The sequence below is a fragment of the Anopheles gambiae genome, chromosome 2 (genome assembly GCF_943734735.2).
Source record: "Anopheles gambiae chromosome 2, idAnoGambNW_F1_1, whole genome shotgun sequence".
In the NCBI taxonomy this organism is placed as follows: domain Eukaryota; kingdom Metazoa; phylum Arthropoda; class Insecta; order Diptera; family Culicidae; genus Anopheles; species Anopheles gambiae.
In genome coordinates this window covers 22887261-22910611 of record NC_064601.1, presented here as the reverse complement: position 1 = coordinate 22910611, position 23351 = coordinate 22887261, and the positions used below count along the sequence as shown (strand labels likewise).

Here is a 23351-nt window from a genome sequence, read left to right as displayed (position 1 = left end):
CTCACCATAAAGAGCATGCCTGCTAGTGCCCGTGTAGTGACTGTTGAATGTTTTGTGCCGTGAATGTGCGTCGCATGAGTATGTATGTATGCGTTATTCCCTTATTGTTTATGGTGTCCGTTTGCCGTGTTTGAATGCACCGAACGGATCAACGGTTATAGCTCCGGCTCGTTTGCTGTTGCTTTATGGTTTCACAAACTGTCTTTCCTTATTGGCATGATAACTGTAAGCTGCACTTCTGTCTTCATCTCCCTAACAAACACACACACACATACACACACAGATACACACTGTTGCACCGCTGTTTCCTACCGGTATGTGTTTGTCCGAATGCGCAATTGCCGTTGTGATGAATCTTTGCATCCACCAGTTCGTCACACACAGCTCATCACATCATTTGCCTCCGTGCACCTGCGTCATTCACTTGCACAAGCATGAACCCCATATGAACCCACATATACACATACAGACACACATCGACACAACCATCACAAACGCATCTGCATTTAACCTGCACGCAAAGAATGGCACAGCTACGAATGCTTTCAACGAGACATTGGTATCTCGTGACCAATCCCTTCATCTCCTTTGTGTACTGTTAAATGTTACTGCTGTACTGCTGTTGTGAGCGTGCGTCATTGTGTTTGGTTCCAACATGTAACATACTATTTTACACGGCCATCCATTTCATTTTGCGTCATTCCGCGTCACTCCATTCACGTGCGTCATACACAAAAATAATACGATCCTTCGATCTGCATACTGAACATGTTTAAACCGTTTTTTTATCCTACCCTGTTTGGGAATGCGCGGTTCACCCGATGAACCTGACGTTGCTCTAATTGTTACAGAAAGTATTCAGAATGCTAAACTTCATTTCGAAAGCGCACCCTTACCCTTACGTGTCACTGAAGCGTCAGTTAAATTGTATGTAAGTCTGAGTGAAAACATAACTTAAGATCGTATCGTATTTCGCGGGACCTATGTTTCCTGTGATGTGGCCTGGTTTAACTGAACTACCTTTGAACCATTTCCATTGTGGGGTTTTATTTAGTGCGCCAGCTTTTTCACAACCCACTACTTCACAAAATAATGCTCGACCCCGATCTTCCTTCTTGTCCCGTCGAAACTACATCAATTGTTTGTCCTATTTTTGTGTCTACTTGAATGTTTTTTTTTCTCTCTCTTTCTCTTATTTATTTTTCTCAATTAACACACATCCCTTATATACGACTTACCTTATTTGCGCAGTATCACAATCAAGGAAAAGAGTTTGAGAAATCGTTAAAATATCTCAACATGGGATTTACCGGGATGTTTAGTGTTGAAACTATACTGAAAATAATAGGATTTGGCGTAAAGGTGGGTATATTCGGCAACGGATGATCACTGCACAATCACTGCTGTGATAACTGCGATACATAGTTGGCTGCAAATGTGAATGAGCTCATAATGATGATATCGTGAAAAGAAAAAAATAAGTAATCTGCATTCAGCCAAACTTCATTTATGTTTCGTTTCATTATAACTCACCATTCATCGCTCATGTTTTTGTTGCTGCAAGTTCGTACCATTTTTAACTCTTGAACAGCAAACGTTCATTTGCACAGCAAAGGTTTGATAAGCTTCGGATTTGCTTGAAACGCCCCATAGAGGAAGGTAGGTAATGCATGCATTTTGCTTCGTAACCTAACGCACAGGAAAACAAATCAAATGGGGCTAGAGCTGATATCCAGAAACTCATCTCACCTCAGGTATGTGGATTGAACATATATTTCTACTTATATCCATTTAAATAGCATATGTTCCACGATGACCATACAATATGTCAGGTAAGTGCCAGATTTCAGCAAATTTAATTTAGTTGTTTGTTGCATTTATTATATCGTTTAAAGCAATGACGAAGCTTATCAAATCTTTGCAATTATGCTCTGCTTTATTTGTTTAATTTTGAGTTTAGTTGTGTTATGTTTCATTATTAAAATGCCAATTTTACGGTTCACTTAACAAAAGCTCGTTTTTTTGCATTTGCATTTAAGCAAGTGAAATATTTCATGTACCTTTTGTGTTATTTAAGGCTACACTAAAATATTTCACTTCCAAATTATGATATCAAGTCTTTCTACTTCAAACATTTTAAGATACTAGATTATTATCTGATTTAGTGTACCTTGCGTTGCTTTTTTCTTGGCTATTCTCGATATTATTTCCATTATTTCGTTGCTTCAGATTTTTCACTGTTCAGTTGTTTGTTTTCTTCACAACTCATTATCATAGTTTCATTGCATGTCTGCTTTTAAAATATCGATAGATTTGCATGAACATGCTTGACATATGACTTAAGCATGTAATGATTCCTTCTAAAAACAATGTTACGATTGTCGCTTATTCCATTCGGCATTGAAGTCACTGTACCGTTGCATGATTCACCCATTGCTCCGTATCTTGCATGTTCAATTAACGCTGAGAAAGGATTCTGGTGGCTTCAATATTATAAGCATTTTTGAATTCATTAAAAAGCGATTTTATAAACAAATTCGATACGACAATGGAAAAGATTAAAATATCAAATATGATACAACAAGCACGATTCCTTTCTCGGCGGTGAAATATTTCATTTCTTACACTCCTTGCTTGATTGTTTGTGCATGTTTCATATGAAATATTCATCTGCAAAAACAAACCTCCAGCATCTTGGCATGTTCCCGCATGTAACAGCATTGAAGTCTTTTGATTTGGTCAATTTCTAGCTTCACTGTCTTAAAATCTGCCCGAAAAATGCACTTATGTTCAAATCAGCCTTGAGTCCGTTAACTTTTCTATGTCACATTTAAACTGTTTATGTTTGTTTTACATTTTTTTGTTAACTCTTGCTTTTTCGTTCGTTTCACTGTGAGTAAACATGATGATGCAAATGCTGCATGTTGTAAGTGATTGTATTGCTTTTGTTTTCCCCTTTTCGCTTTATTTCATTCTAAAATTATGGGTACTCAACGGATGATTTCTTGAGAATGAGAAGCTAAACTTAAAAACAGAAAAGAAACTCTCAGCAGTAGTCGTCCCAAGCGTGTGTTTGCAACGCAAATCAAAAGTTTGGTTAAAAAGTTCTTCGGCTCTCGTACCTATCCGGCTCTCGGTAATTGTAGCCAGCGAAAATGTTGCTCCTAAAATCTCTACAACTGCAATACAATTCAACCGTAACTACAAGATGTGCTGATTTGCCACCCCTGTTCCTTTCTGCAGTTTCACGACGCGCCAACGACACTGATTGATATTCTGAGCTTCATGAATTTGGTATTCACCTTCTTCTTTTTGCTGGAAACTATTATGAAACTAATCGCTTATGGATGTAAGGTTGGTACTGGCCGTTCATCGTTCGTTCGTGTCGCCGTTTCCGTGCATCATCTAACAAACAAAACGCTTAAAACCGAACCGAGCCGATACAGAAAAGAAAAACCCCAAAATCGTCTCAGAAAAAAGATAGACAATTTGCACCATCGTACCATTTGCGTTTGATCTTTGGTTGTCCTTTGCTTAATCTGTCAAACTTATTTTTCTCACTCACTGTACGTAACAAACATTTCTTAAAGCGTAACGATAACGTATCACAGCAGATGGTAAAGACATGTTTTGATGTTTGATTTTGTTTTTGGTTTTGCTTGCAAAACATATAAATCTTGGTTTGCCAATATCATGTTTCGGTTAAGTTTTTCAACAAGTAATGTGTAAACAAGCTAGTAATGGATAATTTTTCAACAACTTTTACTAACCCCGCAGAGCAGACCTGCGAAGGCTTTGGTTTATGTTTTAGTTTTCTCCACCTCCCCTCGGAACGCTGTTGCTCGTAGTTCATCCATTTGCTCATGGTACCCCTTTCATGGCATACAGTATAGCATTTTAGTTTTGGTATTATTGTTTCATTCGCTTTGTCTTTTTATTCTCACCCTCATGTAACGTTAGCATTTCTCGGTAGTGTAAGCGATGAAATTATCAATTGATGTTCATAGATTTATCAACGAAACTTCTCTCGAGCCGTTCGTTTTTCATCTTATATCTTTCAATTTCGTTTCCTATGAGTTGTGGTTTCATTTCTTTGTACATTTTCCTACCGTTTTCGGATATGTTAGCTCGTCGGCTAGATCCGCCAATAACGGGCGGTTTAGGTTTTAGTTTAGACGCAAAGCTCATCAAACGAAGCCTTGTTCGATTTTGTTTTCTTTCTTCGTGATGTATACAGACGCTGCTCGTTTAATTTCCTTGAAATCAATATCAACTCTCTGTTTGTTTTTGAGTTTTATTAGCATACTTTGCTTGTTTCTATTTTCACATTTACTTTCTACTATGTCGAACCGTGTACATCACCTTTACGTTTCAGTAGACTGATTTAGATATCGTGAAAGCTATCACTAGACAAATGAATATGTTTTTTTTTTTTATATTGGTTTCTATTTCACCAAACATCACTTCCATCAATCATAAATTAACAACCACAAAAATATCATTCATCAAGCTCATAATCGCAGATTAAATTGTATTTATTCTAAACATCTTCTCGAATACTGACTTTCTTGTATGTTTTTTTCTTCTTCCTTTCTCCAATTTTTTTAAAACAAACAATTCCCATATGCACATGCTAAATTTTTTACCCTGTTGAGCAGAATTTTTTCAAGGACCCTTGGAACATTTTCGATTTTATAACAGTAATTGGAAGTATTATCGACGCTTTAGTTCTAGAATTAGGGGTAAGTAATGTACATCTTGACGTATGCATTTCTGTCTTTGGTGTATCTCATTTACCATTCTGGTAGTGTGGTAGCTGTAACCGCAAACGCCCTAAGCAATCGTTCACCACCAAGCGAATAATCAACTCTTCTCTTCTTTCTTCCCTTTCAACACATGTTCTCTTTCTCTTTCTCTCTTCTCCACACCTTCCAACACTTCCATCGACACTGTAGGAAAATTCCTTCAACGTTGGATTCCTAAGACTGTTTCGTGCTGCACGATTAATCAAACTACTGCGACAAGGTTATACAATACGTATATTACTTTGGACATTTGTTCAATCATTCAAAGCACTGCCATATGTCTGTTTGCTGATTGCCATGCTATTTTTTATCTACGCAATTATTGGCATGCAGGTATTTTTCCAGTTTTAAATGCATTTAATTACCGCTCAAATAACCTCAACTATTTCTCCTCAGTTCAGTTTTGTTTCCTGTTTTATGTTTTAATTTTATTGCATAATGGCAAAAAAAAAAACAAAACCAATGTTTAGTGCCAGAGTTTTGTGTTTCCTTTTCTTCGCCAGAATTGATTCGCAACCAGGCCATTAACCAGTGTATGATTTTATCAGCCTGTGTTATTTTCCTTTCGTTTATTAAAATGAAATCCAAATTTTCAATCAAATATCAGCTGCGAACAGGATGGGTCCGTTTAGTGGTTAGAATGTTTGTTCTCTGGGTTTTTGTTCTTTCCAGTTTCTTTAGAATAGAAAAAAAAGGTTTACACACACTCTTTTAAACGACTTCATTCGCAATATCGTTGAAAAAATAGTCTATGAAAGGCACTTAGTGCTTTCACAATTTTAACTCTTTCTTCACCGTTCTTCATAGCAGAAACGTTTAAACTAGTCACACACGCATTACCACCGTACACACGTTGAGATTCGTAGCGCCTTTGACTGTTGGAAATAGATCAGATTATTAAGCGTTTTTATCGGCTCACACTTAAGAAATTCGGGAATTTAAACAATGAAAGCGTAAAGCCATTTTTCTATGCTGTTCAGTGACTGTGAAAAATCTGCTTCAAGAGCTTAGCGGATAGGACGTTTTTGTTTTATTTTACTCTTGCATTCCCAAACCCCGGAACCCATGCCCATTGCGAACACGTTTATACTTATGAATCAACTACCATCCCGAAATGCATCACCGACACCGTCTGACTGCCATGCTTTATGCGACGGATGATCGGCCGACACATCAAATGAACCGCCATCCATACATGCCATATTCTCACCCGTCGGCCGAAAACGTAACACAATCTCCAACCCCATCACGGGTCTGCTGCAGGTTTTTGGCAATATGAAGTTTGATCCTGACACGGCTCTGAATCGTCACAATAATTTTCAAACGTTTTTCGGAGCTCTACTGCTGCTTTTTCGGTAATAATCCACTTACCCACAATCCCAGCCTACCTTACTACTGATCGATCAGACAGACACACCCACACACACACACACCTGTAGCCTGTAGTGATGATACACTCTAGCGACCGGTTGGTATAAATGTGGCGTATTACATCATGTTCCAACCGCTTCTTAACCTTAAGCAGTGCATTGGCACAATGTTTAGCTCTTAGAGATACCACCAATCACACATACTTCCAGTAACGATATAGCGAATGATACAAGAAATAGACACACACAAACAAGAAGACGATCTAAACAACTCCCTTACCAAACTTCCTTGATATAGTTGCAAATGCTAACACAATCAGGGCAAGATGGCTGCTACACACTTGTTGAACACACGTTGGTTGTACATCCTCCATCTTCCCGTTTGTAAATGTTTCTTTTTTAACGTACCTGTATATGTGTGTGTGAGTGTATTCTGCTAGTCGTTTAGATACTGGCGACTGCTAAACCATATATAGCTCGTATAAAATTTGTTCATGTACAGTTTGAATACGGTCTGTGGTTCAGTAATGTTTCCGTAATAATCATCGCACTAAGTGTGCCGCAGCAGTAAGTGAGTTCCTAGTTCCCAATAAGTTCCAAGTTACAGTTGATATTTTTGAAAAATCTTCATCCATTAAAGCTACGCCACTAGCAACTTACCACAACCATGCATTAAACAAAAGTATTGAAGTTTTGGTACCGAAATTGACGTACGACATGCCTGAAAAGATTGCTTTGATTTGTTTCAAAAAACACTCAAAAAACGTTGTTAAATTTCAATACTTTTCTAAAGTTTCGACAACTCACGTTACTGGGCATGTTGTACATATGTTTAGTTTCGTTGTTTTTGTTTACATTGCAAACCTTTTTGGTAGTCAAGTTCAAGTGCAAACTTAGCGTGTTATGTTAGCGTGTAGTTTATAGCAGTTTGCAGTTTCGGCCATATTGCACACTACCATTCAAATATGGCCATATTTCAATAGCAAAAAAGGTTACTAGTGCTAGAGCGACCCTGTTACTGTCCTGATTTTAACCAGTTTGTTTTAATTTTTTTAATATGTTTGATAACATTGCATTTGGTTATTATGTACGGTATAGCGTCTTTTCTGTTGTACGTTCTATTTTTTCTTTATTGCTGTAAATATTGTTTTGTGACTTCTACTTGTGAATGCGCACAAATGCGTGTTCAAACCGCGTTCCAAAAAAAAACCAAAAACTATACAACAATTTCCGCCTGAACTTAGGTATTTGGGAATATTGAGCTAGATCCTGAATCATCTATCACTAGACACAACAACTTCCGCTCATTTGTCCAAGGGCTGATGCTACTGTTCAGGTAGGTGTCCGTTGCTGCTGCATATCACGCTCACAACTAGCATAAGACTTCATTTACTACAGTTTCTTCCCAGACGTATACCATCTCTACTACTGTTACCCTATCTAAAACAATATACAACGAACTATCAACTACCTTCTACTATTATAACTACTAAAACTGTTTCTACTACTACTAACACTGTCGCCATAACTATTACTGAATGTCAATAGTACTAGCATTTCAACTGTATTCTAGGATATACGTTTACAAAACCGAAAGTAGGGAACACATACGTTATTAGTTTAGTACCGAAAAATAGTAAACAACAGTTATGACCGTGAAATGGTTTAAAACACCAGAATGCACTAGTAGACATCTTCATCATCACAGTTCAGTTCTTTGAGGTGTATCGACAGAGAAGCCTTCCTCATCAAAACTCGACTAGCTAGCAGCCCGTTTTCTAATCTTCTTTAGTACATGAAATATCACAAGAGAGCACAAAAACGGTTAAAATATTTCGGAGCAACAAAAAACTAGTCTTAGTTGTGAAAGCTATAGCTAGAATATGGTCTTCTTATTAAAGTATGTTTACAACATCATTGTACTTCCGTAGGACAGACGGCATCTAGCAGCAAATCGTTCATTTCTAATACCTACTCTACCACTTACGTTCACACTATTAATCGTATTTATTTGTTTCTAGTACTAGGCGCTCTGTAGTACGCAAAGAAGTGTCACCGTAACACGATTCAGAATGTGTAGGAATTGTTTACCGCTAGTGTACTTCTGCCCTCAGCGTGAAGGATTCGAGTGCAAAATCCATGTACAGTCTGCATAGCAAAGTTACTACATACATTAGTTTCGTTTTCTCTTGTTTCTTAGTTTCGAATTCCTGTTTCTTTCCCTAGCTTATTGTTTAACTCTTTCGACAACTATTTGTTTTCATAGTTTCACATCCGTTCTCCTTGTTGCTGCATATTACTGCTAGAGCACCTTCGTTTTTTTTCTCAGAAACTAGCTGATTGCTTTAGTTTTACGTAGCTACATTTAACTTGCTACATTTTAGATAGCGTTTTTTCTAACATTAGATTTAACCATAGGATATAGAGTCTATGACATGTTTTTTTTTCTGGAATGCTTTGCTGATAGTGCTGTAGAATCGTTACGAGTTGTGTTACTTCCTCACACGAGAATGCAACAATTATTCGGCGTGATTTCACGCATTCTTGTGTCCCTTTTTACTTGTACTATAATTGAAAACATTGTTAAACAAGAATAATTCGCTCCCATTGACTTAATGATTTAACGTAATTTGGAAGACTTCGTTGTACTTGAATGCTGCAGTTACGAGTGCAACGTTTGCTTCCGCTTTGCAAAGACTTTTACTTCCACTCTCATAATATCCGACACATAAAAAAAACGCTTCTGAAATGCGATAACCGGCAGCTGTAACAAATTTTAACTAATCGCCAACCGTTCCCGCTTTTCTTTTTATGCCTGATAGTACTGTTTATAATACCCTATACGCCATCTTTTGCTCAAACCATCACTCCACCAAACACTCACCTTTAAAAAAACAACACACAGCCCAACATGAAAAAGAAAAAACTAAACACTTCCATGAACAGATTGTCACATTTTCTTATTCAAGCTAATATTTTTACATCCGCTAGACATGCCCTTAACAATTCTTCTAGTCTTTAGGCATACTATATTATAAATATACATATTCGCTAGAAGCCTTTCCCTCCATCCGGCCGTGCGTCGCATTCGCACCCCCGATAACACTAACGGTACTCTTTTTCTCTTCGTATCCTCTGTCTGTGTTTTTTTTTTGGACATCTGAACCCTGTCTGGACGCAATTTCCCTGCTGCATATGTGAACATTGCATGCTCAGATGTGCTACGGGCGAGTCGTGGCCGAACATTATGCTGGCATGTCTCAAAGGGAGACCGTGTGACCCGAGAGCTAACAAGCCGAACGAAACGTGCGGCTCAACACTGGCCTACGCATATTTCGTGTCGTTTATCTTTTTCTGTTCGTTTCTTGTAAGTGTGGTATTGGCGGCTCACAGCAGCCACTGGTGGTGCCTGAAAAACATCCTTTACCCTTTTTGTCTTTCCCTTCCAGATGTTGAATCTGTTCGTTGCCGTCATTATGGACAACTTTGACTATCTAACGCGTGATTCCAGTATTCTTGGCGCACATCATCTGGACGAGTTCGTTCGGATATGGGCGGAATATGATCCTAATGCTACGTAAGTATAGACAAATGTAGGCTAAAGGCAACAGGAAGCTGTTGATAGGAGCATATTTCATGGCTTTGCACTGCAAGTTGCAAACTTGCAGGCGCATATTTGGGCAACATTACGTCTGAAATGTGTGTGTGCAGTGTGTTTATGTTTTTTTTGTATAACTTCTTTCTTTCAGGGGTAAAATTCACTACACTGAAATGTATGATATGTTGAAAAACATGGATCCTCCCTTGGGATTTGGTAACAAATGTCCCAACCGACTCGCCTACAAAAAGCTCATCCGCATGAACATGCCGCTCGATGCAGAGGGAAAGGTCGCCTTCACGACGACACTGTTTGCGTTGATACGCGAAAACCTCAACATCAAAATGCGAACTGGTAAGAGGCTTCCTACTGACATACCACATTTCAGCTTGCTTTGCTCATATGCCCCCGTTTTATCTTCCGCAGCGGAGGAGATGGATCAAGCCGACGCGGAACTGCGGCACACTATTAGCCACATCTGGCCCCTGCAGGCGAAGAAGATGCTCGACCTGCTCGTCCCCCTAAACGAGGAGCTGAACGCGGGCAAGCTTACCGTCGGGAAGATCTATGCCGGATTGCTGATTTTAGAGTCCTGGCGCAACACCAAGTTCGGCCAGGTCGAATCAGATCTGCCGGTAAGTGTTCAATGGTTCGAGTGGTGCCAGCAGCAGTAAAAGCAAAAACTCTCTCCATCACGTTTTGACTAGTGACTAACTACTGCTCACACCCACACCCACACATGGTGTCCTTTCCTTTTTTTATATGTTTTCTTTTTATTTTACTGTACGCCTCGTGCAAGCCCCAAGTACTGTTGCGAGGTACTTGCACGAAAGAATGACCATTACTCAGACACTGAGTTTGTGCTTATCGTTTTCAACGAAAGTCTTTTGTTTGCATTTGGAACGCTCCACAACGATCCTATTTCAATCGAGATACTATTGGCGGCGGAAACTTTTATAGATAATCTATTGGCTTTTTACGAGTTTTACTAACAAGCGGTGTGGTATTATTTCTATTAGCACACATACCAATCGCGTTCATTGGGAAACAAAATTTTTGTTTGCGCGATTTGATTCTTAGGTTTTATTTGTCAATTGGAAAACCAAATTCTTATTATATCTTTTTTCTTCACATTCCTTACATTGAAAACAGATCAAGGAATTTTAATTCAAATCGTTTGACTATCTTGCTTTTCTTTTATTTTGTTTAAAATTTTGCATACGTATATTCATACGTACCTTATTTTACATTTTATCGATTCTTTTCCTTCGGTTGCCTACTTTGGTTCAAATTATTGTAAAGTAATCCATAGGCGGTATTATAGACATGTCCTAGTACCCTCTTTCTGTCTATCACGCCATGTCTCCAAAGTCAATTGTTACGCTTAACTTACTTAAGCAGAAGAGTACGTTTACTTAAACTCCTCGTTTCTGTCTGTCATTTACTAAACCGGTTTCAAGTAGTGAGACCGCAGAAACTATCTTGCCGTTTTTGTGTTGTTGTTTTGTTTTCTCACGTGTACTGTTTTCGTTTTCAACGTACTTTGGCGTTTTGTTTTGCTACTTTGTTGGTTTCCATTTGTTTCAGTTTTACTTTCCCTCGCTGTTTGTCACACTTATCGTTTTGTGTCGTCAGTGAATATTGTATCGTGAACCCACTCGTCCACCGCGTACAATGTTTGTGTGTGTATCCTGAGTTGTAGATATTGGTTTTGATGTTGCGTATGGTTTTTCGTTTGGTTTCTCCTTTCGTTGTTCCTTCTTATTAGGCAATACGGCCGCGTTAAGGCTTTAGGTTACCTGTCAAATTAAGGTTTTTTTTTTTTGTCTCAAAATCTTATATATAATTCTTTGTTGTCACTAATGTACCCCAAAACCCCGTTCGATGTAGCAAAATCAATGCCATGAAAGAGTTTTTTTGTTCTGTTTCCTTTCTACTATGTCTCAATAGCGCATATTTTTTGCCTTCGAATTGTTTGAAATGTATACCAAACCCTTCCAAATCTGTAGTGTTTTTTTCTCCCTAAGCACTACTTGAACCGATGTTCAGTTTCCCACATTTTGGTTTTCTTCTTGCAGAAGAGTTTCAAGTAGCTCATCTTTTTGCATTAGTACGATGGATACAGTTTCGAATACGATTATCTACTGCCCTATCCGCACCTCTTGTCCAATAGTGTACAACTATAGGCAGTAGAGTATCATTGTGGCCAAGTAGCAATAGACAACAAAACAAATCGAATACAAAATAACTACATTGCACCATCCTATGCATATCAATGAACAACGATGCAACAACATACGCAGATGAGCAATTAATTAAACGAACCTATACTATTGTCCTGGCTATTATTTTTCAGGGAATTGAAGCAAGCATTAATAGCCCAACGGCCCGACAGCCGGTATTATTCAACCATTTTTCTCTACCAAACTCGTGTTATCTTTCCTTACATTGTTTTGCTTTCCTTTGTGCTCTTTTCATAGTTAGGGCCGTGTTGGTTTCGTTTTCGAGCCACTGTTCCGTTTTGCTTTTGGTTTTTCTTTTCCTTTCTCTAGCCCTATGGTTTCATTTTTAAAGTTTGATGCGATCCACTAGCCTGAGAATGAGCGTGTTGATTGCTCCAGTTGTAGCACGTTTGCAGCTCTTTTGTCAGTGTAGAGGTCTGTAAATAAAATTAAAAAATAACCCAAGAAATATGTGATGCTCGCTGCAAAGCGTACAAATTGCTTGCAAGAAACTAGCTGTTCGGCAAGGCTTTCTACTCGAAAGCGATTGATTTTGTTTGGAGTTGGTTTTGTTTGGAACTTTTGGTAATAGACTAGACATCGTAACTGCACACGTACTGAAACTGATAGATTTTATAACAAACACTTCAGTAAGCCACACGGTACCTTGGTATATCTCGGAGCTCCATAATGAATTCAGCACACTTCTACACTACAACAAAATAAAAAATAAAACAAATGCCCGCAGCACTAGAGGTGAAGTCATGTTTAGGCCAAAAAAACAATAGTACATTTTCATAATATAGACAACAACAATTTACTATTGCTCAACACAAATTGTAACGCCATCATTTTTGTATGTAGTTAAAAGAAACATTTAAACATTACTTTTTGTTTTCATGTCCCGTCTTGGATGAATTGAACCAATCCAGAGCATTTGGATATAATCGTAGATTGTACTTAGTGATGCTCGTTGATCCGATTTTAAACATGGTATCATGTAGTGTATCATCCAGATGCAATAAGCCATACCAAAAGTAATTTTGTCTCGGTAGGATTGTAAAACCATTAGATAGTTGTATTTTTTTTTTTTTGGTAGCCTGTTCATCTAAAGCCAATAATGTCAATTGGATTGCATACATTACGGCGTTTTCATTTGCTTGTTGCATACTTTTAGGAAACTTTTAAAACAAAATCACTAGCAAAGTATGTAAAATGCATCAGTAAATACCAATAGCAAATACCATTTCCTGTCCCAGGTCATTTCAGTGATCGATCGTTAGATTGATCTATAATAGCTACAGCTAAACCGAAAAAGAAAACACAATAAGGACAGTAAGTCCACCTGATCGTGAACGTTTCAGAGAAATTCTTACCAAAGGGATGTATTGCCCTTTCCCTGTTCATCACCAACCCACGCCCTTCCCCATCTATCCAATTACCCCTCGCCACTCTCCCACACCTAATCGCACCTTGAAACCACCTATCATCCTAATGACCTTTTGAACAATTATTTTGCAGAAAACACTTTCGATACGTTTCGTGAATGTTAAACCCTGTTGCCCCGACGAAAAGTACTGAGCACCTTATCAGTTGCCCCACGTTTGGGGGCTTGTGCAGTAATCCATTATGAACAAATCAAAACAAAACAAAAAAAAAACAAGAAAATGAAACAAGCCAAAGCCCAAACAGAAGTGAACCATACAGAGAGTGCGTGGAATGAAATGGTGTGTGCGTGTTTATGTATGTGAGAAAGATTTATAATGACAAGCAATATGTTGTAGAAAGTCGACAATCATGACACATGAAACCACAACACCTGAGGGCGGAGCGGAGCGATCATTGCTCGGAAAGTATGTTCAGTGCATCTGTTTATGGCCAATAGCACGAGCGGAACGAAGGTGGCATTTGAGCGATTTTTATCACGAAAACTAAACCCCAACCCGAATTGCCGTGGTGGTTGGCTGGGACGTTGTGATAGGCGTTCCCTTCGCCCTTTTGGAAACAGCATCCGTTCGGCTCGGAGGCTCTGGAAGCGTAAAGCGAAAGAGAAAGAGAGTGGGAGAGAAGAAGTTGGCATAGGAAGAGTTCTAGGTAAATGCAAGATAAGTACCTCGAACAGGTTCGCAACAAGCGTTCCGGTCGTATTCTATTGTTATTTTTTTCCTTCCTGTACTTCTTTCATTCTTGTACTTGTACGCAAGTTTTAGTTTGCTCTCAATCAACTCATACCCTTATACCAATACAAATACTTACCAGCTACTAGGCGAATGTAACTGCAAACAAACAACAAAAAACAACAGTACCGAAAGAAATCATTCACCGTTTATACTTTACAATTCGCTGCTCAAATCGTATTTGAAGCGCAAACATGCAACTCATATGTATTTGTGCAACCAACAACAACTACAACAATGTTTAATCTAGTAGAGTTGATGTCACCTGAACATACTATATTTGAAGCTCACCCGTTGTACTTACCATACGTCCGTCGGCTCAGTAGAGTGTTGTTGATATCGGCAACCATTTATATATATAGCGCACTTCCACCACCACGTCTTCTTCTGTACCGATACACCTTCGCCTATTACCATAGGTGTGTTTACTCAAACTCACAACAACGCATTCTTCAAACACACACACATACACACATACAAACACACACTGTCACGCGTATAGTTGTGTTATGATTGTACCAAAATCGTACCTGTACAGCAAAACCGCGTGCAGCTCGCCATGTAACGCAAAGCAAGCAAACCCTGTACATTGGCTTTCCGTAGCGTAGAACATCGACCATTACGTCGGTTTGATGACCGGTCTCTGTGATCGGTGTACTACTACTACTACTACTACTACTACTACTACCACTACTTGCCACACTTGTGTGCCATACTGTACAGTGTGTCGTGTTGTATTTGTGGTTGAAAATCTACTCTCGATCTTTGAAGTATTTTGTTTTCGTTTTTCCTTAATTTTTTTGTGCGTTGACTTGATCTCTTACTCTTTATGCACACAGTTCCACCTGCACACGTACTGCGCGTACTCGCCCGCGCGCGTCTGTTCGTAACGGTGCGTAACGTTGCGCGATTCTGTTGGCTGGGTTAGCTGTTGTTGGTCTTGATACAACGGGGACGATTTCACTATAGATAAGCCAATTCGCTGATAAACTTGTTGTTGGGCGATTGCCATTCCTTAGGATACTAATCACAAATAGCAAAAAAAAAAATCCAAACCATCTCATCTAGATCCTCTCTCGCAGGCGTAGATCTAGAACTTTTCACACTAGTATACATCATTTTTTTAGTGCGCATTTACCATACACCACAGTAGGTAACATTATTCCGGCGTAATTTGTTTTATTAGCGTAACAAAACATTAATACACAAAACGCACGCAAACTATGCGGCGCATCTACACAAACCAAAACACTGAAGCACACTTAATCACGCGCACCTGCGCTAGCAAACAAACAATCAGACAACAATGTAAATCAACCTTTTCTATTTGTACATTTTTTCCGAACCCCTTTTGCAACATCCCCTGCACAGGTTGTAGCAAAACAAAAAAAAAAGAAAACACAAAAACTATTCTATTGCTTTTGTAGCATGTCGTTTTGATTGCTTCTATGAGTAATGAGAATGCGTAAGATTTACCCTTTTTGACTTAAAGAGTTTAATGCTCAAGCTGTTACATTTTTTCTACTAAACTCTCTTTCGAATATTGCCGTAGTTTTCCACTAGCTCCACTGTACTAGAATAGATGAAGTGAAGTCTTATTTTCATTTGCATGGGAACGATCTCTGAGTGTGTGTGTGTGTGTGATTGTGTTTACGATTCAGTTTTTTTTTTGCAGTTTTCGGTTTTGTTTCGTTTTTACCGATACTCTTTGTTATCGGTTCCGGTTTTGTGTTGTTTTCCATTCGTTAGATTTTTTCTGTTTCTCTTATGCAAAGAAACGCACACGTTTGTGGTTTCGGTTTAGGTTAATACAGTTTTTCTCATCTTTTCTGTACAAAAAATTTTTTTACACACGCAAAATGTAAATATTATTTTGCACCGAATGAAATGACCATGTTGGAGGTTATTCTTCAAAAGGAAGGAACAACGCTCACAACGTGCTTGTCGATTCTGGAAACGATTCTTGTCGAATGTTTGTACAGTGAGAAACAACAAAAATCGTTCGCAGAAAAAAATGGTGCCCATTTCGTTTGTTAAACGCTTTTCCGTTCATAACTATAGGCTCAGACACTTTAGGCACACGATTGCATTGCTATACACTTTGCGTTTGCGTTTGCTCTTTTTAAATTCAATCAAACTGTTCTTCAAGCGTTAGCTTCCGAATTCAAATGTGTATTTCAATGAAATTTTCCATTTCTATTTACACCAAACAATATTGAAGCATTAACAGTTCTATTAAATAAATTCTATCTGTTTTTGTTTGTTTTCTTTCGCTTCAAACCGTTCTTCCCCTTCAACAAACTGCTCCCGCTAAACTCCACGATAAATCAATTAAATCCGTCCATGATAACGTGTAAACCCGTACCGAATAACATTTAATGCAACGGAACAATTAAAACAACTTATGTTTATGCTAAACCTCCCATCTTCATACCCACGGGGGATGTGGGTGGTACGTGTAAATATTTAAAAACAAACAAAAATTGATAACAAAAATGACCACTTAACGCTTTACCTGCTTTGTTAAAATTGTAAAAAAAAAATCTTTCCAAACTTTTACGAATTCCATTTAACTTACAATTGCATTTTTGAACAATTTCTTCAAACTCCATTGTACTGGCTGAATTTTAACTCGCACTTGCACGTGTGCATCACCTTGCATTGTACCATTCATCATATCGTCCAAACAAAACGAACCGAATGATTAAAAAAAAAAAAAACATACAACCTCATCACCCTGTGCAACCGCATTCCTTCGAATCACATCTTCTACTACTACCTCTGCTACCTCTGCTACTACTTCTACCACTGCTACTACTACTACTACTACTTCTACTACTACTACCACAACTACGACTGCAAATATCATCACCACTGCATCGATTGCCGTTCACATGCATTGATTGCCGCTTCACACGATGCACACCTGACCACTTCCACCTGACACCACCGCACGCGCCATCCACGCTCGCCGACACGGTTACGGTGTTACAGAAACCGTCCCTGTTCAGCACGATCCTCGATATGGCCGTAATGGAAAAGACGGGCGGTTCGCGCACCGGCTCGCTGAGCCTGGAGAACGGCGAGGGGGTCAGCTCGCAGACCCACCTGCTCTACGGCCACGGTGCCAACGGGAACGGTACGGCCGGCGATGGCAGTGGTGGCGGTGCTGGCGGTGCCGGTGCTGGCGGCGGTGCTGGTGTCGGCGGGCTTGGTGCCGGCCTGGGAAGCGGTCACGACAGCACACTGGACCTGCATGGCAGTAGTTTGGCCAGTCTGGCACGCCGCACCACGATGCGCAAGCGGTCCTTCAGGTAGGTTCGAGATTTTCAAACACACCCGTTTCCGCGAACCATCACGATCACCTTCCGCTCACCCTTTCATTGCCCTTTCATACTGTTCACCTTCCCTGCGCCCTGCTCGTCGCTACCCCATCATTCAAGTCGCTGAACGCGAATGGATCGAACGCAATGATCACTGACATCTGTTTCCATTCTCCATTTCTAGGAACAGAAAGGTGATGTCTTGTTTCGCTCTGTCTTACAAACACAAAATGCCCACAAAAGCCCTCCCCTAGCGATGGTAACATGTGAAAACAAAACAAAAAGTTTCTTGCGTTTTTTTCTATGTCCGTAACTAACCCTGTACTCGTACCTTCCATTTCTGTACTGTTTTAATGCACTGTTTTTATTTTGTTCTATTTCCTTCCACTGTTCTCTATCTCTCCGATTCTTTCTATACTACGTATCTCCTCTTCTTCTTTCTTCTCATGGACAGTTGTGTAAAAAGTGACAAATAAATTCGATTCTTAATTACAGTTTTAAATAAAACAATCACAACCAAAAACGCCTCACAGTATGCAATCTGCATAACAAAAAACCTTCTCTTAAATTTGTGACCAATTGGTTTATTTGTCTCATTTTGCTTGCCTGTTCCAATCAGTATTCGGTTTTTCACTCCAATCCTTTTACTAGTTTCATTTATCTCCTTTACTTAGTTCACCTTTTATAACTTTTCCAAAGAATACGACTTTCTATCGCACCCTTCTAGCTCTGTACTATGGTACTTTGTTTCCTTCTCTATCTCTATCTTGTTTCCTTCTCTATTTCTAAGCCGTTTGTCTATGTGTTGTTTCGTTTCACCAGTAACTAGGTTTCTAGGTTTGTCTGAGTGTGTAAGTGTGTACCTCTGTGTGTGTGTGTGTGTTCTATTGAGTTCCATATTTTCGGTGTGACCGTTACCCTCTCTCTGGTGGTTCGATTGCGATCTCTTGTGGAAGTCATCACAGTCGGTGATGGGTATTAGCGTTGTTTTAGTACTTTTCGCGAAATAATTAGAACTAGATATGATAACGGTACGAAAGCATAACAATATAAATGTTCCCTCGAAACCGTTCTTTACCTTCTAATCGCTGATACTTGAGCTAGAGTTAGTGTTTTCCCATTGTCATTCACGCGATTCATTCTGTCATCAAACAAATGTTTAAGTAACAATATACAATTCCTTCGACGCTATCCTCCACACACAAGTGTGCTGTAATGGCACTTGGTTGTTTTTAGACCTTAGTTTAAAGTGGTTCCATTAGCATTGATGTTGTGTAAAATCGGGTAGAGGTAAGTAAGCCTGTGTTGCATTATTTATCGCACACACCAGCAAGCCACTTTCAATCGTAGAGGTAGTAGAGAAGCTTTTGCTAAATATTTTCATAATTTATCGCTGTTGTTCTTGATGTTCGTTTTAGTTTAGGGTATGCCTGCCAATGCATGAACTTTTCTCTCTTTCACATACTAGTAAGGGATCTGTAGCAATGCGTAGCTGTAGCAATAGAAACAATCTGAAACAAATACATCTCTACACACATTACAACACCAAACACGCACACACACACACACATTACACTGTGCACAGGCGGCTCTGTTCCTTGAGTTGGCTTTCGATAGAGTGTGCCTCGACTGTGTACAGGTGTGTTAGAACTATTTCAGGTGCTTCCATTGTCTCATCCTTTTCGCACTGTTAATTTCACATATTCGCAGATAAAAAAATGAGAGAGAGAGAGAGGACCTTAATCGAGTTTCAATTATTCGCTGGCCACACCTGCTCCATTCGATTAAGATTTGTTTCCTGTTTGGTGTGCAAATCTGTGCGCGCGTGTGTGTGTGTGTGTGGGTGTTTCCATGTGCTCCAAATGTTCATTGCTGGGAGATTGTGTAGCTGATTGATTTAGTACAGCAACGAACCGTACATAACCAATGCAACCATGTTGTCCCGAATTTATTGCAAACTGTTTTTGCGTTGCGTTACTTAGCTGGTAGAATTGATCCGTAATGGAATTAGTATTAAAGTTATCAAGCTTCCAAAACGTGTATACCTTTCCTCATCCTCCCACTCACAAACCCACACACACACACACATGCAGTATTGTCAACTACAGCAACACCTAGTGGTGTCTAGCGTGGTGTTATCTTTGTGTACCCTGTTGCCAAAAAAAAAAACCCCAGACTTGTGAAACAATACTTTAGCCGATTCTTTCATAACTAGCGATGCGTTTATCTGTAGTGAAACTAGCGTTTGAACAGCAACCCACAGCGTAATGCGTAATGGTATTTGTACGAACCAACTTTGCAACCCACTCGAGACGTTGCCCCGAGGCCCGGCTCCGCCGTGGCATTTGGGGAAATGTAGCTCAACAGAGTGAGCGAACGTTATCGCCCACCTCCAACCAGAAGTCGACCGCGTACAAAATCGTTCGGTCCGATTGTGGAGTGTTAATGGCAACTATTCTTTCTATTGCTTGCTCATCGGATCGCCTCTTCGGGACACACACAGGAGCTGCAGGATGTTTCGAGACAACCGTCCCTCGAGTCGCTGACTCCGGCAGATGGGCATCTGCATCCGGGACACGCTTACCACAACGGGCATCGTCGATCACCGAGCTTGAGGTAGGTACTGCGGTCGACCTTACCTGTTCGATGCCAGTTAAACATTTCTAATGTAATATCTTGTATCCCTTTCTACATCGACCGGCAAGACGGGAGTCTCCGCTGGTGCGCACGCCGAGCCCGCGGAAGCGACATCAACAGCACGAGATCGGTTTCTCCGACACCGTGTCGAACGTGGTGGAAATACAAAAGGAGGAACACAGACGTGGTAGGCATCATTTCGGCTATGCGCACAGGCACAACCGAGGTAACATAAAAACTCATAACACTTCATTGATGTTGGGTGTCGTACAGCTGTCCTGCCTATATCTGTATCTTTCTTTCTCTCTCTCTACAGCCGTACAGGCTGAATATGATTAGTTTTTGCTTTTTATTTTACATTACATTAAGTGAAGTAAAATACGTACTGAACAAACGGCGTTACAAAATGGCGCATAGGCCAATTGAAGGGTTTTGTTTGCAAGAAAAAAAAATAGCTGCTTTTTGGCGATGATTTGCATTCTGCTTAATTTGGACTTTTGTCTTGCAACATGAACAAACATTAGCACTGATTTTGAAAAATTGGTTTTAAGCTCTTTAGTTGTTGCTTTTTTTTCGCAATTCGTAGCGTTGATTTGTTCAAACAGATTTTTACTGAATCAAAATTTTGCTCCCGAAAGTCAACCGACACACATCCAACTCAACATCAACCGAACACCTGCGTGCGTGCGGGGAAGCAAACTGTTTATGAATTTTTATGAGTATACTTTCACCAGCCTTATAGCGAGAACTTAGCGGGAACGGGTAACACCGCTACGTTCATAGAATAGCTCGCCACACACATAGAGCATAGTGCGCGCAATTCCGGGCCGGCTAGTCTAGATTATAACAGAAATAGGAACACAATATTTTGCTTAACCAATGCATAGGCTGGAAGTAAATGATTAGTTCTCCTTTTTTATTTTAGAAAAGTAAAATATCGTTAATCATTATGCCAGCTAACATAAGTATCGCAAACACCAAGCAAACATTTAGCAGCGTCACAGAAGCATCGTTTGATAGACGTACTGCATACCTTACGGCGCATTTTTGAATCAGCCTTAATATATGCAATCCACATAGCAGCATAGAGCATTACGAGTCTAGTCAGTCTTTTTAGAGCGATTTATTTTTTTGCTTACGTTCAGTCACACTCCCGTCACCACATCAAGCTAAATGAGCGAACTGTTGTAAACCGCAGTAGTTAAACGCATCCTACTTTGTCGTTCATTTATTCTACACCTCGTTCTCACTATCGTGTATTAGTGTAGTATAGTTTGGTACAACGTTTCAGCTTGGTGTAACTTCGTCTGTATATATATAACTACTCGTACTCGTACCGGTGTAGCTGCACATTAGTAGCCCTAAGATAGATGATACTGTACAAAGCCACCATCAGACCGGATCATCCGAACCGCGTCCAACCATCATCCCTCCCTTCTTCTGTGCGTGTTTTAGCTTAGTGGTCTATCTGTTCGTCACCTAGCCACCGTTCTAGTTGAGTTGCCAACCTTCGGAGTTACCCTCTCTTAACGCGCTCTTAGCCTCACTAGCAATGGTAGTACCTCGTTCTAACTCTCGCGGGACGGAGGTGCTGGCATTTTCCAATTAGCTCAATGCATTAGGCCACACCTCCCGCCCGTCCCTACGACCAAACAGTTGGTCCCTCCTCCCCCGCCTTCACCCTGTTTGAACGGTTTTGTTCCAATGTTATACCCCTTCTTTCTTTCTTTTCGGTTGTTGTTTCTACTCCGATTCGATTCCAGGTTCCTGGTCGGCCTCAACCAGCCCCGCCCGTTCGCCGTCGCCCAGTCGATTCGGTGTACATAGTAGTGCCCAGCATCGCAGTAGTAAAGACCGTTCCAAAAACCACCTTGTCCATCAACCGTACGATACGACGATCCTATGCGAACGGTCGCGTTCGCCCAGCCCGGCCCAGCTGCTGCAAGAGCTGCGCGACCGGGACCAAGCCCGGCGGAAGTACCGCAACGGAATGGGTACAGGAAACAAAATGCTTACTCACCCTACCTTCCTTCATACTGTGTTCCTTCGCCTTTGTATCTTTCTCTCTCTCTCTCTCTCTCTATCACTCTGTGTCCCCGTATCGCCTCTCTTTCTCGTTGTCTGTCATGCTTAGCAACCCGTTCGTTCCCGTTCGTTAATCGTTTCTTCCCAAAATCCAGCCCAATCATGCTAGTATATGTGATGCGCCTCGTCCTTCATTCGTCCTGTCTTCCCATCTGTTTTCAATGTCAGCTGTCAAGTTGTCTTCAGTGTCGTAGAATCCCTTGCACACCCCATGTAATCAAACGCACCAAACGGTCATCTTGTGTTCTCCATTTCTCTGTTTCGCAACTTTCCTAACAGCATGAGGTTACCTTTGGTTGGGATCGTTTTCCTGCTTCCGGGCATTAGTACCACTTGGTGGAGAAAGCACAAGTCGTGGAGGAAAGAGAGTTTCATGTCTTCCTTTGTATCGTTTTCCTCCCTCTATCACGTGTTTCTATTTCTCATCGTCATCATACATACATCTTTCGCTGATCGTGTATTTATTTGTACTGTCACCATACCTGTGTTTGTCGCTTATCTCTTACTGTGACTCACTGTTTCGAGAACCAACATGCATAAGACACTTCGCCATTCTCTCTCTCTCTTCCGATGGCTTTTCTGGCACATATAATACTGATGTACCGATGGGATAGGTTCCTCAGGGTCTCATGTGCAGCATAGCTATCCGGTGTTGGTGACCCGTCGCCAGGGCCATGGACGTCGGTTGCCGCCCACACCGTGCAAGCCGTCGACGCTACAGCTGAAGCAAACGAACATCAACTTCCCCAAGCTGAACGCTAGCCCGACCCACGTAAGACGCGGCTTCGGTCACGGCAGTGCACGGCCACTTGCTAACCGCACGTTCCAACTTTTCAGACTGGCCATTCCTCTCACAACACACCGCACAGCGTGCATTCGCTGCCCCAGTCGCGCGAGTTTCTCCGCGAGCCTAGGGAGCGCGACCATGACCGGGATCTGTACTATCGCGAACGGGACCGCGAGCGGGACCGGGAACGCTTCCGGAACAGCCGCGAGCGCAGCCACGAAGACTACAGCGTCCGGTACGAGTTCCGGGATCGCGAGCGGGAGCTGTACGAGCGCGAACGTGAGATCGAGCGCGAGTTTGAGCGCGAGTTCGAAAGGTACGCGGATGGATTCTCCTATCCTAAGACT

The 23351-nt window shown here is 40.6% G+C and overlaps 1 protein-coding gene across 6 annotated transcripts in view; it reads left to right on the top strand.

Annotated features, from left to right (window-relative positions):
* Window positions 1-23351, top strand: part of LOC1273390 (voltage-dependent calcium channel type A subunit alpha-1) — an 85422-nt gene that overhangs the window by 57296 nt on the left and 4775 nt on the right. The window contains exons 21-37 of one of the 6 annotated variants that reach the window (XM_061640775.1): window positions 1252-1362; window positions 3244-3354; window positions 4659-4742; window positions 4956-5138; window positions 7420-7511; window positions 9392-9542; window positions 9625-9752; window positions 9925-10127; window positions 10200-10408; window positions 12130-12171; window positions 17167-17486; window positions 17680-17689; window positions 19999-20111; window positions 20201-20358; window positions 21896-22126; window positions 22832-22989; window positions 23055-23320. In XM_061640775.1, the coding sequence (XP_061496759.1) occupies window positions 1252-1362; window positions 3244-3354; window positions 4659-4742; window positions 4956-5138; window positions 7420-7511; window positions 9392-9542; window positions 9625-9752; window positions 9925-10127; window positions 10200-10408; window positions 12130-12171; window positions 17167-17486; window positions 17680-17689; window positions 19999-20111; window positions 20201-20358; window positions 21896-22126; window positions 22832-22989; window positions 23055-23320 (2570 nt within the window). Of the gene's footprint in view, window positions 1-1251; window positions 1363-3243; window positions 3355-4658; window positions 4743-4955; window positions 5139-6068; window positions 6161-7419; window positions 7512-9391; window positions 9543-9624; window positions 9753-9924; window positions 10128-10199; window positions 10409-12129; window positions 12172-13516; window positions 13696-17166; window positions 17487-17679; window positions 17690-19998; window positions 20112-20200; window positions 20359-21895; window positions 22127-22831; window positions 22990-23054; window positions 23321-23351 lie in introns of those variants that run through there. The other 5 variants (XM_061640780.1, XM_061640779.1, XM_061640776.1 and 2 more) reach the window with 5 other exon arrangements.